Source organism: Camelina sativa, chromosome 18 (genome assembly GCF_000633955.1).
Source record: "Camelina sativa cultivar DH55 chromosome 18, Cs, whole genome shotgun sequence".
NCBI classification, from domain to species: domain Eukaryota; kingdom Viridiplantae; phylum Streptophyta; class Magnoliopsida; order Brassicales; family Brassicaceae; genus Camelina; species Camelina sativa.
The window spans coordinates 1025937-1043102 of record NC_025702.1 but is presented as its reverse complement, the minus strand read 5'-3'; the positions used below and the strand labels follow the sequence as shown (position 1 = coordinate 1043102).

General features: G+C 31.0%; 6 protein-coding genes across 7 annotated transcripts in view; 5 read left to right on the top strand and 1 right to left on the bottom strand.

The window, feature by feature from the left end:
* On the top strand, window positions 3467-4756 carry LOC104760215 (phosphatidylinositol-glycan biosynthesis class X protein-like). Of its 2 annotated transcripts, none has more exons than XM_010483102.2 (4): window positions 3467-3532; window positions 3745-4102; window positions 4197-4351; window positions 4439-4756. In XM_010483102.2, the coding sequence occupies exons 1-4, from the start codon at window positions 3467-3469 to the stop codon at window positions 4715-4717; spliced, it is 858 nt and encodes a 285-aa protein (XP_010481404.1). In that variant the 3' UTR covers window positions 4718-4756. The 2 variants fall into 2 exon arrangements, with proteins under 2 accessions (XP_010481404.1, XP_010481403.1); XM_010483101.2 differs by having other exon boundaries at window positions 3505-3644.
* Window positions 4825-6771, bottom strand: LOC104760212 (syntaxin-22). The gene is made up of 7 exons (XM_010483100.2): window positions 6417-6771; window positions 6216-6309; window positions 5960-6099; window positions 5747-5809; window positions 5486-5643; window positions 5300-5400; window positions 4825-5193 (listed from the first exon to the last, which is right to left on the bottom strand). The coding sequence occupies exons 1-7, from the start codon at window positions 6599-6601 to the stop codon at window positions 5128-5130; spliced, it is 807 nt and encodes a 268-aa protein (XP_010481402.1). The 5' UTR covers window positions 6602-6771; the 3' UTR covers window positions 4825-5127.
* On the top strand, window positions 7398-9197 carry LOC104760211 (binding partner of ACD11 1-like). Its single transcript, XM_010483099.2, has 5 exons — window positions 7398-7590; window positions 7876-7979; window positions 8081-8156; window positions 8238-8318; window positions 8416-9197. Exons 1-5 carry the CDS (start codon window positions 7585-7587, stop codon window positions 9049-9051), a joined length of 903 nt encoding a protein of 300 aa, XP_010481401.1. The 5' UTR covers window positions 7398-7584; the 3' UTR covers window positions 9052-9197.
* On the top strand, window positions 10970-11567 carry LOC109130577 (defensin-like protein 308). The gene is made up of 2 exons (XM_019240270.1): window positions 10970-11153; window positions 11270-11567. Exons 1-2 carry the CDS (start codon window positions 11108-11110, stop codon window positions 11461-11463), a joined length of 240 nt encoding a protein of 79 aa, XP_019095815.1. The 5' UTR covers window positions 10970-11107; the 3' UTR covers window positions 11464-11567.
* LOC109130578 (putative defensin-like protein 303) lies at window positions 13150-13978 on the top strand. Its single transcript, XM_019240273.1, has 2 exons — window positions 13150-13259; window positions 13643-13978. Exons 1-2 carry the CDS (start codon window positions 13205-13207, stop codon window positions 13858-13860), a joined length of 273 nt encoding a protein of 90 aa, XP_019095818.1. The 5' UTR covers window positions 13150-13204; the 3' UTR covers window positions 13861-13978.
* LOC104760210 (homeobox-leucine zipper protein HDG5) overlaps window positions 16730-17166 on the top strand; it is a 4779-nt gene continuing 4342 nt past the window's right edge. The window contains exon 1 of the mRNA XM_010483098.2: window positions 16730-17044. Coding sequence (XP_010481400.1) covers window positions 16902-17044 — 143 coding nt within the window. The 5' untranslated portion in view covers window positions 16730-16901. The remainder of the gene's footprint in view (window positions 17045-17166) is intronic.

Sequence of the window (17166 nt, the reverse complement as noted above, 5' to 3'; positions counted from 1 at the left end):
TTCATCGAGCCCTTGGTACATACTGTAGAACATGCGTTGCCACATTTTTCAACCGCTCCCTTCACGATTTCACTTGCATCTAGTCATTGAAACAAAATTTGAACGGATTACATAAATATATCTATATATATATATAATAAAAAAATAAAAAAATAATAGACATAATATATAGGTTTATGATTTATTTGAATATAAAGCATGAAATACATAACTTTAGTTTTAGACATAAAATTGAATTTGTAAGGATTAATTTAGTTTTAGACATAAGTATTGCATCTACAATTTTGACAAAATGGTTGTAATAAACTTTCCGGCGATTTTTCCGGCTGAAGTCTATTACCGAAATGACCGGTCCTAACAATAAGTAACATATATATTTTGGATCGGATGCGATACGGATGCATGATGCATCTCAGTTATTCAAAAATTTCTAATATCCTTACTCATACTTGTAGTCGCATACTCGCATGTATCTGAGTAACAATCCGTATCCGTTAGAACCTCCAACTATTATCTGAAAACTCATGACATAAATCAAGACGCATGTTGAGGGTGATACCTTTCTTGCTTAGCTACGAATTATATAGGGAAGTCAAGTCCCACTAATTAAATATGTTAAATATTTTGAAAAAATAATGCATTCCTAAGACCGACCATGGTTTTATTAATTTGGAGGTACTATTAATTTTTATAACTGAAAAAATATAAAATTAAAATTTTGGTTTCAAAAGCCTAGAGTGGGTTCCAAATCCTCTACATTTAGAACCAAATCTATTTTTTTTTGTTGGGCATTTTGACTCTAATATTTCTGAGTTTAGAAAAGTTGATTTGGAACCTCTTAATCCACCATTGGAGATGGGTCTAACAAAACTAAAAAAAGATTCTTAGATTTGATGGTAAATAAACAGTAAGAAATACATAAATCAAAGAGATCACGGCCCAATGGTTAATTATGGCAGTGGTTTAAATATTAATGTTATCACTATCAATTTTAATACTTTCCGTGATTGGAGGGTTTTCTATGTGATTCAAATTTGAAAGACTTGATTAACGCCTAAATTCTTGATTTTCAGAATTATTCTGATTGATTGGTATGTTTTTACTGTTTATCACCGAAAAGACTCTCAATCTTTTTTCTTCTTCTTATTAGACTTTAATTTTGACCGCCAAGAATAATTCAAATAAAATGATACAAGTTCGGTGCATCCCAAAAAGTTCATATAGTAGACAAAAATTCAAACATAGAACTTGAAGATAAAACTACAGAACATAGACTAAATGTTTCCGCAAGTCACACAAAATGAAGACGATTCTTACATAACACAAGAAAAAATGACTTAGAGTAAACATTTTTTGAACAAATCAAAACACTATGATTTTAGACGAATCAAATTTTAAATTATTGTAGCCCTATTCGATATATATGAAACTTGAAACAAGGTTTTGGACCAAAAAGGGAAAAAACGATACAGTTCTTTTAGAAAACAAATGATTTATTAATTTGAGTAAAACCGAACAAACCAAAATTGTAATACATATCAAACATACATTTACAAAACTTTTGGTTTTATTTCTATCTACGGATCAAGACCACAAAGTAAACACAAAAACCTAATTCCGAATAAAACATCATCTATAACACAAGCCATATATATGTATAGCATATATTGTTGTTGATGCAAATGAGTTATCATATACGTATGGTCATGCTTGGCTCCTTGTACGCCACCGGCAGCCGATTTTTAAACTAAAATCGGTATCCACTCGTGGCATACAGGGAGCCAGGCATGACAACAAACTAATATATGTATACATATATAGTTCTATACAAAACCTCTACATAGATGCTGGACATCTTTATATGTCGATCTTGGCTTGAATCCATAAGAAATTTTGTTTATAACTGTTGGGGAGAGAAAAAAATGAAGTAGTTAGAGAATTATATTGAAGATTTCTGGTTGAAGAGGAAGTAGTGGTACACATATATAAAGGAGAAAGATAGAAGAGAACTAGTTATGTTCTTGCCAAATTAAAAAGTTATTCAAAAGCATATGACCAAAGTTAGGTTTCGATTTTTAGAATTTTTTTAATGTGAAGATGGATGAATAAAATAGTTAACAAAACTTCACAAGGACCCATTTACTCACTTTCCATAAAGGTTTTTCCTTTTTCTACAAAATTTATTTATTTAGTGAGAGCTAAATCATGCAAAGACTTTTGCTTTTCAAAGCACATAATAAAAGAAAGACAATGATAATATTGCTCCCTAATTCAAATTCTAAGATATTGTAAACCTTAAACTTCAAAGCATAATTTACACTGTTATTGTAATTAGATGGAATCAAAAAAGGATTCTTCTTGTAGGTAATAAAGATTACATAGCGTGCAAACCTGTAGATGAGTTTTACTTTTAATTAAATAGTTATATTGGAGAATTTTATAAGGATGTTTCGTAGTACATGAGGAAAAAAAAAATTAAAAAGAAAAGAGTGAATGGGTTGTCTTGTAAAGAAAAGAAAAGAAAAGAAAAAAATTCATCAGCATAAAGGACCGACGTACATTTTCATCCCAATATCCAGAACGTTAGCGTTGGACAAATCAAAATGATATCCCATTAGGTCTTTGCTTGTCTTGTATTTGTGTGTTATATATTGTTGTGTTATTCGAAAGTAATTGAACAATTGTAAGTTCAAACGTGAAACTCAATGAAAAATGAACTTTATGTTTATGTTTTTGAATTTGGACTGAATTTATATAGGTGATATCATATATAATATTATATACGTAATATATGCAAATACATTTCTACATATATTTCTGTTTAAATTAACCAGAATCCTACACTTTCATAACAAATTTAACAAAACTAATCTCATAACTTGAGAAATCTAAATGAAACTATGAATTAGCATTTCTTACGAATGAAAAGAATATAGTTTATTATCATATACGTTGTAGTAGACACACAATAAACACACTCATGAGCGTGAATATGTTTTATAACAAAGAGAATTCAATTTCAAAGTCTATAAAGCTTAAAATTCGATTCTTCTTTTACAAAATCAAGATTTGGATGTTTTTTTTTCCAATCATTACTCTTCATTGGTCGTGGGCTCTTTCCCTTTCACTTTATATATTTTTCATTCTTTTACAAGTAAAGACACTTTCCTTTTAGTGTCATTCTAGTATTATTATTTTCTCTTTTTTTTTTTTTATTCCTTTAAGCCCTTTCTTTTGTGATTTTTTTTCTCGGTTTATTTATTTTTTATGAATTAGTCCAAACCTAACCTGAGAGTCTTTGTATTCAGTTTCAGTTTAATCGATGATTCGATATTACAAAAATTAAAATTAAAAATTAGATAAAACAATCGTCAATGATAGTATTAAAAAAACAAACGGTAACGAGATAGTTTTGGATTCTAATGGGCTGTACCGGCCCATATTAAACCAGCAAAACCAGGCCGTGATGGGCTTGTTTCAATTTGCAACTCTTCCAAATGATCTCCGGCGAGTATCTTCATCGGAAATAATGGTCTCTGTGTTAATCGAGAAGAAGAACAAATCAAATGGCTAGCCAACGACGGAGATCGTTATTAACCCTAATTTTCATCTGCTGCGCCATTTCTTCAGCCTCATCTGATCAGGTTAGAGATCTCCGTCTTGGTTTGTGCGAGAACCCTGAATCAGATTTAGCTCAAATTCGATCGATTTAGGAGTTTTCTGAATGCAATTTTTGTTTAACAGGTTAGAACAAGTTATGGAGACTCCGATCAGATTCGTTCACTCTGTATCTCTGATCGTTTCATTATGGAGTCTTATTTCACTACTTCACACACTTCCTTAGACGACTCGGAGTTTCGAAACTTCTTGCTTCTTCAACAATGCTCTTCTGAACATGATCCAACAAGCATTGTTCCTGCAACTTCATTGATACAACACAGAAACGTAACAGGTGAAGGTTCACATCGTAACCTCCTTACGTCCATCAAGCTTCTTCCTTTTTACTCTGAGTCTAAGCTTCACGAGCTTGTGATTCTTGAACGTTTGCCTTTGGGAGTTTTCGCTGATCCTTTTGAGCTTCAGAGTCTTCAGCAACGCAGAGGTTAAGATTCTTATTTAACAAGATGAAATCACATGATAAGCTTTTTAGATTTCTTGCAGTGTGATGGAATCTTGATTCTTTTTTTTTTTTGCAGTTTTTAGTGATGTATCTGTGTTTGGAGACACGAATCTTGAGCTGCCTTCGTTTAGATCGAACAGATCTGTTGTCGAGATTCATGTCGAAGTCAGTCCTAGTGATTATGAAAATGGTGAAATCAGCTTAAAGCTTCCCTTACATGCTCGGTATCAGGTAAAATGATCACTTAAATCTTCTCAAGTCTTGTTTTGATTTATTTCAATAACATTGGATCTTTATTTCTCTATCATCTCCATCCAGCCTCTTGACGACAGTGGATACTCTAGAGTGGAGTTTGGAGAGCCGGACTTGTTCTTGTGCTCGAGTCATGAACAGAGAAGATGTTTGGTTTTGTCGATTGGCAGATCCAAGACTGAAACCAGGTCTGTTTTCTGGGACATCCCTGCCGGAATCAGGGGTCATACAGAGTATGTTTCCGCCTTGACATTCGCAGCAGCGGTTTTGTCTGCAATTTCAATTCTTGTGGCATCGGTTTTGAGCTCAAAGGTTGAATCTTGTAAAAACTCAAAGCAGTCATAATAACTCAGCTTTTGGTTTCAGACTTCTTTGCCACAGTCATATGAGTTAATTGTTTTGTTTCCTCTCAGCACAGATAATTAGGGAAGTTTTAAACTGGTCCAAAACAATGACGGTGCATGATCATTCTGATTTATCAAACCGGATAATTTATGAGAAACACAAACAAAACAGACTTTCTCTCAACTCCAACAAAAAGTTTGCACAACAAAAAAAATACACACAGAGACGCTCTATTACATGAACCAATGAACCCACATGCCACCCTCAAACCGAACCGAAGCAAATCACACTACAAAGCCAACTTCTAAGTACTGTCTTCAAAATATGTTTTATATACCAAGTAGTTCCCACTCATTGACACTTTTAAGATGGACGAAATCACCCAACCGACTTGTTCTTGCGTTTTGAAATCAAGCTGCGAGTACGATGATCACAATCAGGAGTACAATGCCAAATATCACCAAGAGCAAGCATGTCTGCGTGTAAACAAGATCAAGACATAAGAGCGTGGCCTAATCTATCCCTAAGGTTTCCTAAACACCATTTATTCACTGCATTGTCTGCAAAGTTTGAGAGTTTTACCAGAGATGAGTTTGACCTTTGTGTCTTCGCAGCTTGCGCCAGCTGAGTTTTGCCTTGTGAAGTTGCAGCACGGGAGTTATCGATGTGAGTACCGATATCATCTGCGAAAGTTAAAAAAGAAAATGAGTTCTATACCTATAGATTTGTTGAGGACATGTTCATATTGAGTTTAACAGGTTTCTTTACCTATCATGACTCCTTGATCGTTAACCAGAACCGCAAGATCTTTGAATATTTCATTAACCTCGCCAATTTGGTTATGGATTTCTTGTATTCCTTGCTCTCGTTCTTCAATCACAGCTTCATTGAATGCAATCTCGTTGTCTAACAACACAAGTTCCTGCCTGCAACACAATTTTTTGAGATGTCACAACATAAGTCACATCTCAAAAACATGAAGAGATATATGTGTCAAAGATCAGTTCTTTTTTTACAAGTATCACATACCTTTTAGACTCCTGAAGTTGTGCCCGCTGTTCCGGGGCCTTATCTACCTCACTGGCCGTGTAACTATATATCCAAAACAACCAAGAAAAATAAGGAACATGATAGCAAAACCAGGGAAAAATGAATGCTTTTTTGGTTTTTATTTCTAATCACTGATTCAGAATACGAGCTTCACTATACAAAACCAAATAAACAACAAAAAATGGGTGTTACCTAGGGGGAAGAGCGGATTGAGGCACAAAAGGAGCATAGGTGGTTTCTCTTTCAGCAGCGGTTTGTTGAGCTTTCTGAAACTCTTTCAAAACAGCTTGAAAGTCTTTTGCAAGCTTAGCATCTGCAATCTTCTTACTTGGCTACACACACACACAAAAACAACTCTCAATCCATCATCAAACATGAGAAAAGATTCACATAACAACAACAAATAAAGAAAGATTTGATTTTTTCTTTTTTTCTTTTTCACAATTACATTGACACCAGTTTGATGATCAGTTTCACTAGCTTCTTTAAGTCTAGCTGAAGTATCCTTCACAAGCTGCCCAATATGCAATCTTGTCTTATGCCTATACCAAAAAAAAAAAAAACAAATTCTCTCACAAAAATTGAAATCGGATTCCGATCAAATGAAAATAATTGGTTCTTTTTTAGGAAGGAGATAAAATTTGTTTACAGCTTTTCACGGAGCTGGGGGGTATCTTTGGGAGTACCGAGAGTGTTAACGAGTCTTTGAAAGGTGGAGACTCCGGTATTGATCTGGAATATTCCGGATGCGACGGCTTGCGTCGAATCCTGTCTACCACCATTGATCTTCCTCGTCGATCTTCCTCTTCCTGATTCTAAATCTTGAAAACTCATCTTCTTCTTCTTCTTCTTCTTTGTTGAATCTTGAAATATTTTTTCACCCTAAAATCTAAATCAAATCGTTCTCTTTTTTTTTTTTCTCGAATTGCGTGAGAAAAGAAAAACAAGTTTTGGGGGTCAAGGTCGTGGATCGTGGAGACAGATAGACGAAAGAATTGGAAAAAGCGTCAGTAACTGATTAATTTTGACAACCAAAAAAAAAAAAAGGCGATAGAAATATTTTCGTTTTTTGATCCTTTATTTTTCGGTATATTTAAGAATCTACCCTCGTTTCTGGTTTTTTTTTAACCAAATTAAACCATTGGTTTGGTTTGGTTTGGCTTTCGTTTAGATTTTGGTTTTAGTATCAGTTTATTGGTAAAAAAGCGTCAGTAATTGATTAATTGACAACACAAAAAAGCAATAGAAAAGTTTTGTATTTTTCGTTTTTGATCCTTTAATTTCGATATATTTAAGAATCTGTCCTCGTTTCTGGTTTTTTTTTGTTCAAATTAAACCATTGGTTTGGATTTGGTTTAGTTCAGTTACACTAAAATGGTCGTTTAACTATTTCAATTTGGTTCAGCAAAATATGTTAACTAATAAGCATGTTTGGTACTTTTCGATGTGAAGGCGAAAACGGTTCTCACGACCACGTGGAGGACAAATAGTGGTGGATAAAGTGATTATGTCACGTCTTTATATTAAAAACGTACAAATGATTGAATAATTTTCATTAGAATTATTTCCCGACAACGAAATAGCTCTAAGCACGACCTTTTGTCTCCCTTCAGTTGGCACATTCGAAGTCTCCGGCGAGAATAAAACAATCCCGACGGGTTACACACGTACCAGATTTGTATATATATTGAATCCGCATCAAATCCTCAAACAAAAGTTTATTTGTTCCTTTTTTTGTTGTTGTTGTTGGCTCCTTTGCTTTCGTGCTTTCGTTTCAAATTCATCCGTTTCAATCCGGTTTATAGCGGTTTTCAGCAATGTCGGTAAGATTTTTGATCCCCATGATGTGAATATGTTCAAATTGGCTAAAAATTGGCGTTTAGTACTCTTATTCAGTAATTATAATCTATGGATTACTTCTTTGATAAATGTGATTAGAATAGTTAACCTTTGGAGTTGTGAAAACAGCTTCTTATTTATATATTGCACAACACAAATTATCAAAACCTGACAAATTCGTTTAACTTTAGCAATAACGGTTTATCCTCTCTGGTTTCATTTTCATGTCAATGTATTATTGTTCTAAACATTGTTGTTTCTCACTGCAGATGGTAACTGTCAAAGTTAGCAACGTTTCTCTTGATGCAACAGAACGTGATCTCAAGGAGTTCTTCTCTTTTTCCGGTGATATGGCTTACTTTGAAATGCAAAGGTCGGTTTTTCTTGGACTTACATTCTCATTCGAATTATAAACTCTTTGAACTGTTCTTACATAGTTCATTAAACTGAAACTGTTGAGATTGTTTTCTACAGCGAGAATGAAGGTTCTAAATCAGCATATGTCACATTCAAGGATTTACAAGGAGCTGAAACCGCAGTTCTCCTCACAGTAAAATTCACATTCATTTCTCATCCTTATCCAACAAAAGTCTATATATTGGCACTTTGTTTCATGTCGATCTCGTTTCAGGGAGCCACAATTGTTGATTCATCAGTCACAGTCTCTATGTCACCAGACTACCAACTACCTCCTGATGCTTTAGCTTCCATTGTATGCTCCTTATAATAAAAACATTTCTTAGACCGCAAAACTCTCTTAATCAACCTTTGTGTGATCAAAGTATTATTTTTGATCTTCTTCTCTACAGGAATCATCAAAAGAGAGCAACAAATCACCATCTCCTTCCCGCGAAGATGTATCGGTATTAAGAAAAGCTGAAGATGTTGTAAGTGGTATGATTTCAAAAGGGTTTATTCTAGGGAAAGATGCCATAGCTAAAGCGAAAAGTCTTGATGAGAAGCATCAGTTAACATCAATAGCTTCAGCTAAAGTCACATCTTTCGACAAAAGAATCGGATTCACCGAGAAAATCAATACCGGGACAACGGTTGTGGGCGAAAAAGTTAAAGAAGTTGATCAAAAGTTTCAAGTCACAGAGAAAACCAAATCAGCGATAGCTGCAGCTGAGCAGACAGTGAACATTGCTGGCTCGGCTATAATGAAAAACCGGTATGTGTTAACCGGTGCTACGTGGGTTACGGGAGCATTTAACAAAGTGACTAAAGCTGCTGAAGAAGTCGGACAAAAGGCGAAAGAGAAAGTTGGTTTGGCTGAGGAAGAAGAAGAGGAGAAGAAGAAAGTGGTTGATGAAGTTGCTGCTAATGTTCATTTGTTTGAAAAACCAAAGGGTTTAGACCAATCAGAACAAGATTCAAAAGTCACTGAATCACAACCGCAGCCACCAAAGGAGTTTACTCCGAGTGTTGCTTCAGCTCAACCTTGAGATACATATAAGAAACTTTCCCCAAACGTTCGGAACAAAGAAGCTCACTTTTTAGGACATGGCTTATATGTTCCAAAAACGTTGGACTGCAAACTCTTGTTGTTGTTGTTGTTTCTCCCTTACTAGAAAATGGTGAAGTTTTTTTTTGAAAGAATGCTTAAATTGAATCTCTTTTTTTTTTTTTGTGAACATTCTTTTGCTAATTTTTCATTTTAAATGATTCTGCTTAACATACTAAAAACCTTCAAGATTTTGATTGGTACCTTCCATAATAAACTGACGATTCAACATGATGATTTGATCAGATTATTTATAAAATTTTAAATTTATGTTCAGCTATTTTTGTGGTGATGCAAGTTTATCGAGTATTGACTAAGCTTTAAATGAGTTATGAATTTATATAAGTTATTCTTTGTTTTTTTTTTCTTCACTTTATCTAGTGATCTCCCAACCTTTTTTAGATTTTCAAACATCAGAATGCAAAATGATCGACCTCAAATTTATTGTTCCAAATTCCAAAAGCTAGATAAGGATGACGATGCTAATGCTGATAAGTGAAAACGATTCATGGAAAATTACAAGGAAATAAATTCTCTGACTGACTCCAACGTTGACTTATTGACTATAAAATTAGATTCTGTATAACATTAATTCGAAAGTTTTGTGGATAATATTCGAATTACAAAAGTTTATCCATTGGAACAAAAAAAAAACAAAGAAGTTTATCCACCGACCACTAGATGACAAAAAAAAACAAAAGTTTCCACTATGTACACATTCGAATGTTTTTTATGTATAAACCATCTTATGAATAAATTACAGTTACTTTGACAAATCATAAGGAAAGTACTATACAGTCGTTATATTTGATGCAAAGTCTCTTTAGTTTGAAAGATACCTAGGTAATTAAATATTTTAGACAATTATTTATTAATGATTTAGATTTTTTAGTGGAGTTACTGGTTTAAGATTTGAATAAAATTTTAAAGACTTTACATGTTACCTAGATTCAGTTGTTATTATATCAAGATTTTGTTTAACTATTAGTATGTGATTTGTCAAAATCATTGAAAATTTTATCCAATTTAGGTTATTAGATGTCAATAAAAAAGTTGTGTTATTCAATTAAAATAAAAGTATCTAGGATTGTTAATGAATTCAATTACTATATTATTGGTTCATGATTTTATACATTTTCTTCACAAAATAAAGTCATGAAAAGTATCACAAAATACAGAATTATTAGAAAGTTAAACAACATCTTTGCACACAAAAAAAAAGCTAAATAACAAAAAAAAGCTAAAAAAAAGCTAAATAACAAAATTCACTTATTCACTTTTGTTGATTTTGTTGAAGTCTTCAAAAAAAATTATAAATTAGAATCCAATAACACCTCTTAGCTAATACAAGCATTAATAATTTAACTAAATATATAATATTAAAGATCTGTTTATTGAATATTGAATTTGTTTGACAATTGAATCTAGACTAGTTTGGATAGGTAGTACTAGGAAATAAAAGTATTTGATAATATAAGTATAGAGTAATTAAAAATAGAGAAATGATATTCTCTTTGTCCCATTTTCTTATTTTTTTTTTGGCTAAAAGCACAAAGATTAAGAGGTACCCTAATAAGTACTTTACCATTTTATAAAAGTTCACCAGTAGAAAAAAAAATACTACAGAATTTAAAATTTTATAAACTATTAATTTTTTTTTAAAATTATGTATAGAAACTTGGAAATTAAAATCTAATAAAATCCACAAACAAATATATTTTTTTTTTTTGACAAACATCCACAAACAAAGATATGTAAACAAAACTGGCTCTCTATTATATAGTAGAAGATTTCAATAAAGTTGACTCAAGAAAAGAAGAAAAAGAAGAATTTATATTCAACGAAAAATAAATAACTTTCATCTAAAGCATCAAAGAATTTATGGACTATAAATTAGTGATCAAACGATCTTTTGATTCACAAAGTAAAATCAAAACAAGCTTTTGGTGCAAACGTTTCACAAAACCAAACAGGAGAGAGAGAGAAAAACAAACAACATGAAGGCCTCCGCTTTCTTCATTGCTGTTTTGCTTATTGTATCATGTAAGTAAATATTGAATTAATCTTAATTATTTGTATATGAAGTTTCAACTAAGACATTCATGTAAAGCCGTAAAGGTATGTTTTTTAAATAAATATTTATATATGGATCTGTATAGGTTCATCATCAGTGATAATGGGAGTCGACTATCATGAGGACCATTGCCACGACTTTAAGGATTGTTTTATATATTGCAAACGATATGTACCTGAACCAAGATGTATTAAGCATATTTGCGATTGTACTATAAAATCTCTTTCTACCAACGACGAGATGCCTACATCGGCTTCTTCGTCTCATCTGAATAAGTAAAATATGATTGTGATTCTATTATATATATGTATCCTGTATCCATGAAATATTCTCAAATTAAAACTGTAATCTGTTATAATTCATTAATAAAGTAATACGTTTTATGTGGATAAACTAATCCGTGATGGAACAGCAATAACGTTTGACGAATCTGGCTTTTGTTTTTGCTAAGCCGTTGCTAACTCGCGAGAAATCTTCCGTACATCGTAGCATGCAATATGCATCATGATGCATCACAAACCAACCGTTGGTTCATGATACAATTAAATTTATGTCCACGTCGTAAGTACATATAAATTCGAAATCTTATGTTAGTAGTCAAGACTGTGTGTGACGGAATACTTTATATATATAGAATATAAATAGAAAAGGTTTAAAACATAATTACTAGCTTTGATTCTCGAAGACGAAGAGAGAGAATTTTATTATACTGTACTATATAACAAAGATGCCAAACTTTTACATAATAGAGGTTTAGACGCTGCAAATAATTATTTTCAATATATATATATATATATATCTTTCATAATAAGATTATTTAAATACTACAAAATCAATAAAATCAAATTCAACTACTTTCATTACAAAAATAATATGCAAAAGATTGAGTATATGACTCTTTATTCTAAAGTTTGCATGGTAAATGTTGTATAAAAGCTCATCAGAACTGTTATAGTCAGAATACGCATAAGTCCGTAAGCCTGCTCACAATCGCATCTATTATTAAAGCTTTCTTTCGTATAGAAATATGCCTTCCATAGTCTGGGCTCTCCGTTCCTGAAATTTTATATTACATCTTGAAAATAATTATCAATGATTTTTATTTAACTATTAGTTTAGATTTAAAAATAAAAATTAACTAATTATAAGAATGAATACATTAGAGATATATTGAATTGAATATGCTTCTTAATCATGAAAAACCAAAAATATTTATATAATATTTATTACTTTTAATTTTTAATAGAAAAAAAAATTGATACATTTTTTTTTGGTCAACGCTGGAGTCAACGTCGGTCTTTGCCGGAGGCAATCAACCGATGTACCGGATTGTATGTCTATGATGTTGACCACATAACGTCATATAGTTTATGCATGTGGTCATGTAATACATATACTTCGTGTAGTTGAAAATACAATAGTATATTTGATATGTGTGACCATGTTTTCTCGTATACGTCATGTAGCTAGCCATCTTTTTTCCACGCAAATATTTGAACTATTTTCAAACAAAAAAATTATATCATAAAAAGAATCAGCCAATCTTACGTATAAATCATTAAAAAGTATATTTTCAAAAAAGAAGTTTTAAATAAAAGATGATGAGCTAGATATAGAACTTATTAATAATTAGATAATTATATGCATATATAGTTTGTATAGAAATATCATTTAAATTCTTTTACATATGTAACAACAATCACATATCATAATTATATAAAAACCATACAATAATAACAATATGCTTTAATCTTTTTTTCTGGCAACACATTAGTTATTTAAAAATGAAATCCATGCTAATTCTATATATTAGTGGATATGATAATCAAGACATTTTAATAGCAAAAAAAATCTGTGTATGTCTAGTGATCTGATTAAATTAAAATTCTTAGGAAAAAAAGATAATTTATCCTATTATATATAGTCATGTGGATTTTTCATTAAAATCCCATAATAATACAAATTACCCCCGTATACTCACAAGTCGTAAGCAAATTGAATATAGTTATCAAAGTATAGTATGAACTCAAACAAAACAACCTTCTTCTTAGCCTTGTTCCTTGTATCAGCCGTCTGTAAGTGCTTAAATACTCATATATGAATTTTTCATTATACATGTGTCGATATATATTTACAATAAAACACACACACATATAAAAATGTTCATGTTCAGATGAGACGATGGAGATATATATATATATGAGTATTCGATTAAAGTTTCTTTGATGCGGCCTTAAGTTCAGATTATAATGAATCAAACTATCAGACAACATCTATAATCGTCAAAGAAACAAAGGTTTCGATGCGGTTTGAATTCATATGTTAACAAACAAAAAAAAAAAATTGCTTTCATGTAATTTTATTGTTTGATTTGAATATACTTTGTTTATGCGGATTGAACACTAAATTTTTTTTGTTTTTTTGAATTATTTCTTCTCTGGATAATTATTTTTTGAAGGTATACAGATGATAGAAAGTAGGGATTGTTACACAAACGACGATTGCAAAGGCGTGCAACCATGTCCAGTGCCTCTTGCTTGTGTCTTTGGCAACTGCATTTGTCCATGGAAAAATCAATCTAAACTCTCAAGTACTTGTCAAATCATATGTGCGCGTTTGGAAAAAAAAGCTATAAATTCTGATGACGCTAGTCCATGTGTTTGCATCGATAAGTAAATCAAGAAATATGTGTAACAATCAGATCTGTAACCTTAAATAACTGATTATAAAAATCAGATTGTAACAACAATTAGAATTGTAACCTGAAATAAACTGACTATAAAAATCTATTCTTGTTTCATTTATAAAACCCCTAGACCATAATACTTTTTTCTTTCTTCATCATGACTTTTTGGGTTTTTAGGCATGTAGTTTCCAATATATGATTTTGAGGCACACACCCCCTTTGGAAAAGACACCAATAAAGTCACATAAGCATGACACTATACTTTTAATTATAAGATGTCAATTTTTCATATTTACATTTGAGATATATAATATGAAATATATAATTTACATTTGAGATAATATTAAATACACACATATATATATATATAGTAAATTAAACACAAACAAATTATATGTATAATTCATGTTATTGTTGAATTAAGTTTGGATATTTTTTTTGGATGTTTTCTTATAATTTCATTCCACACTATCCCGAGATAGAAAGTGAATTACACAACGACGAAAAACATTTCAAATAATTTAGTGAAAAGATTCATAGTGTTATCGAATTTTATAATTTCAACACATTTTTTTCCTTTGTTTTATACCACCGCACTCTCGTCGCAAAGTCTCCAAATAAGATGCCCGTTATAAGATGGCGTTGAAAGTAAATTACACAACAACAAAAACATTCAAAAGAATCTAGTGAACAGATTTATGCTTTAACGAATTCTAACAATTTTTTCTCTTTGTTCTATATTGTCGTGCTTTCGTTGCAAAGTCGCCAAATGAAATGCACGTTATAGGATGACGTTGAAAGTAAATTACACAACGACAAAAGTATTTAAAAGAACTAAGTTAACAGATTCATGCGTTACCGAATTCTAACAACTTTTTTCTTTGTTTTATATCGTCGCACTCTCATCGCAAAGTCACCAAATGATATGCATGTTTTAGGATAGCGTTGAAAGTGAATTACACAACGACAAAACATTTAAAAGAAATTAGTGGATTCAAGCGTTATCGAATTTTAAATTTTAATAATTTTTTATCTTTATTTTGTATGTTGCTTTTTTACTATAAAGTCGTCAACATACACAAGCTTTGTAGGATAGATCACTGAAAGCAAATTAGACACCAAAATAAACAATGGATTATACAACAACAAAAAAAGATCTAGTGATCATGTTAAAGTGTTACTGAATGTCATAAATTAAGTAAATAAATTATTTATTTTTATTTTATATCATCGAGTTTTAGTTGCCAAATTGCAGGAACACTCATGTTGAATGTTGTAAAATAGCATTGATAAAGACCTACCTATAATCCCTATGTCGCTGTTTGTTTTTTGGCTTGGTCAACATCACTAAATTTGTTTATTTTGTATTATTGTGTTGTTCATTTTTATTCTAACCATAAATTATTTCTTAGATGTTAATATAAAAAATAAGTGATATAGGTACAGTATAAAATACTACTTGAGAAAGAAAAAAAATTAATAACTATCAATGGTGTATCAACTATATATTATTATCACTTTTATCGATGGATTAATTATTTTATCAAGTGAATAAGTATAATGATAGAATTAATAAGAAACAAAACTTAAGAAAAAAAAATTAATAGCTTGTAATGGTGTATCAAGTATATTAATATTATTACTTTTTAAATGTCAAATACTTTTTATGAAATGGATTTAATTTTGTTATCAAAGTGAATAAGTGGTATAATGATAGGTTTTAAAGGAAAAAAATATTACTTAAGAAAAAATCTGATAGCTATCATTGCATTGAAAATATATTATTATTACTTTTAAATGTCAAATACTTTTTTATAAAATTGATTCAAATGATTTTTAAATTAAAATGAATACAAGTTATATAATCATAGGTTCAAAAGTAATAATATTACTTATGAAAATCAAATTTATACAAAAAAAAGGTGTATGAAACTATTCATTGCAGTTTTAAAAATGTCCAACAATACTTCTTTTTATTATTATTAATAGTAGATTTTGTATTTATGTTTGTTTGGCAATGCATAGCACTTCGTGACAAAATAGAATAACTGTAGTGTAACGCACGCACGCGGTAAACGCGTGACTGTATTTGACTTAAAAGTAAGAAAAAAAGGTTTGACTTGTGGAGGGGTCGCTTGTTTCGAGGGTGTAACGTACGGACTCCCACTAATATAACTCCACGTGTCAAGACGGTCCAGTTGACGGAAAGAGTTAGACGAGCGTTACTGTTTTTTTCACACGTTACACTCCGTCAATTATAGCCGTTAATACTAAAAGTCTGCCGTTTACCCTTCTGGTCCGGTAAGTATTTAATGAGAAATTTACTCCTCCATTTATTGCAAAAGGAAAGAAAAACAAAAAAAAACTTAGAGAGAGAGAGAGACTGTGAAAGCTCCAAAAAAAAAAAACTCTTTGCGATTCTTAGTTTTTTTTTTGGTTCTTTCTTTCATTTTTCTTTGTGGCTAAACAAGGTAAGAAAGTGAAAAGAAAAATCTCTATATGTTTCTATGGAAAAAAATCAGTAAAAACAGTAGCATTATCTGGTTTATGTTGTGTTTTTTTAATCTCTACACAAACCCTAATTTTTAGATTATATATCTCATGAACGTTTTTTTTTTTTGAATATTTTCTTCTTAATCCATATATCTTCTTCTCATGAAATGCTCAGATAGTGTCTTTATATTATTATTTTTTTTAAAAAATAGTTGGACCTGTTTTTTCTTTAAAACTTTGAAAAGATTTCATGAGCAATAAATGTTTTGTTTCATCAGTTATGTTTTTTGCTGTATTTAATTTAAAGTATTTTCTGAGCAAATGAAACGATCTAGCTGTCTTCTCTGGTAATTAAATCGTTTCTTTCATGCTTTGCACCTCTTGCATTTGAGAGATTAATTTTTAAGAAAAAATTATTTTCTGCATTTCCATGCACTGATTCCTTCTTTTGAGTCTTTTACTTCTTCAAGATTTCAAAGTAAAACTCTAACTGAGATCTTTGTTAATCATCATTAGGGTTTTCTAAATCTTCTAAGTGATGTTGTCAATCGGAGAAGGTAATGTGATGACTTCGGACAACATTAGATTTGCTTCGCAGCAGCCGTCTTCTTCTTCTCCTGGAACAATCCAAAACCCTAATTTTAATTTCATCCCTTTCAACTCATTTTCATCCATCATCCCGGTTTGTATTCTTGACTAAAGCTTTCCACATTTATTTCATAAATCTTCCTCCATTTTTGTTATTTTTGAACTTTTTAAAAGTTTTTTTCTTAGTATTGAGTTTTTTTTTTTTTTTTTTTTTT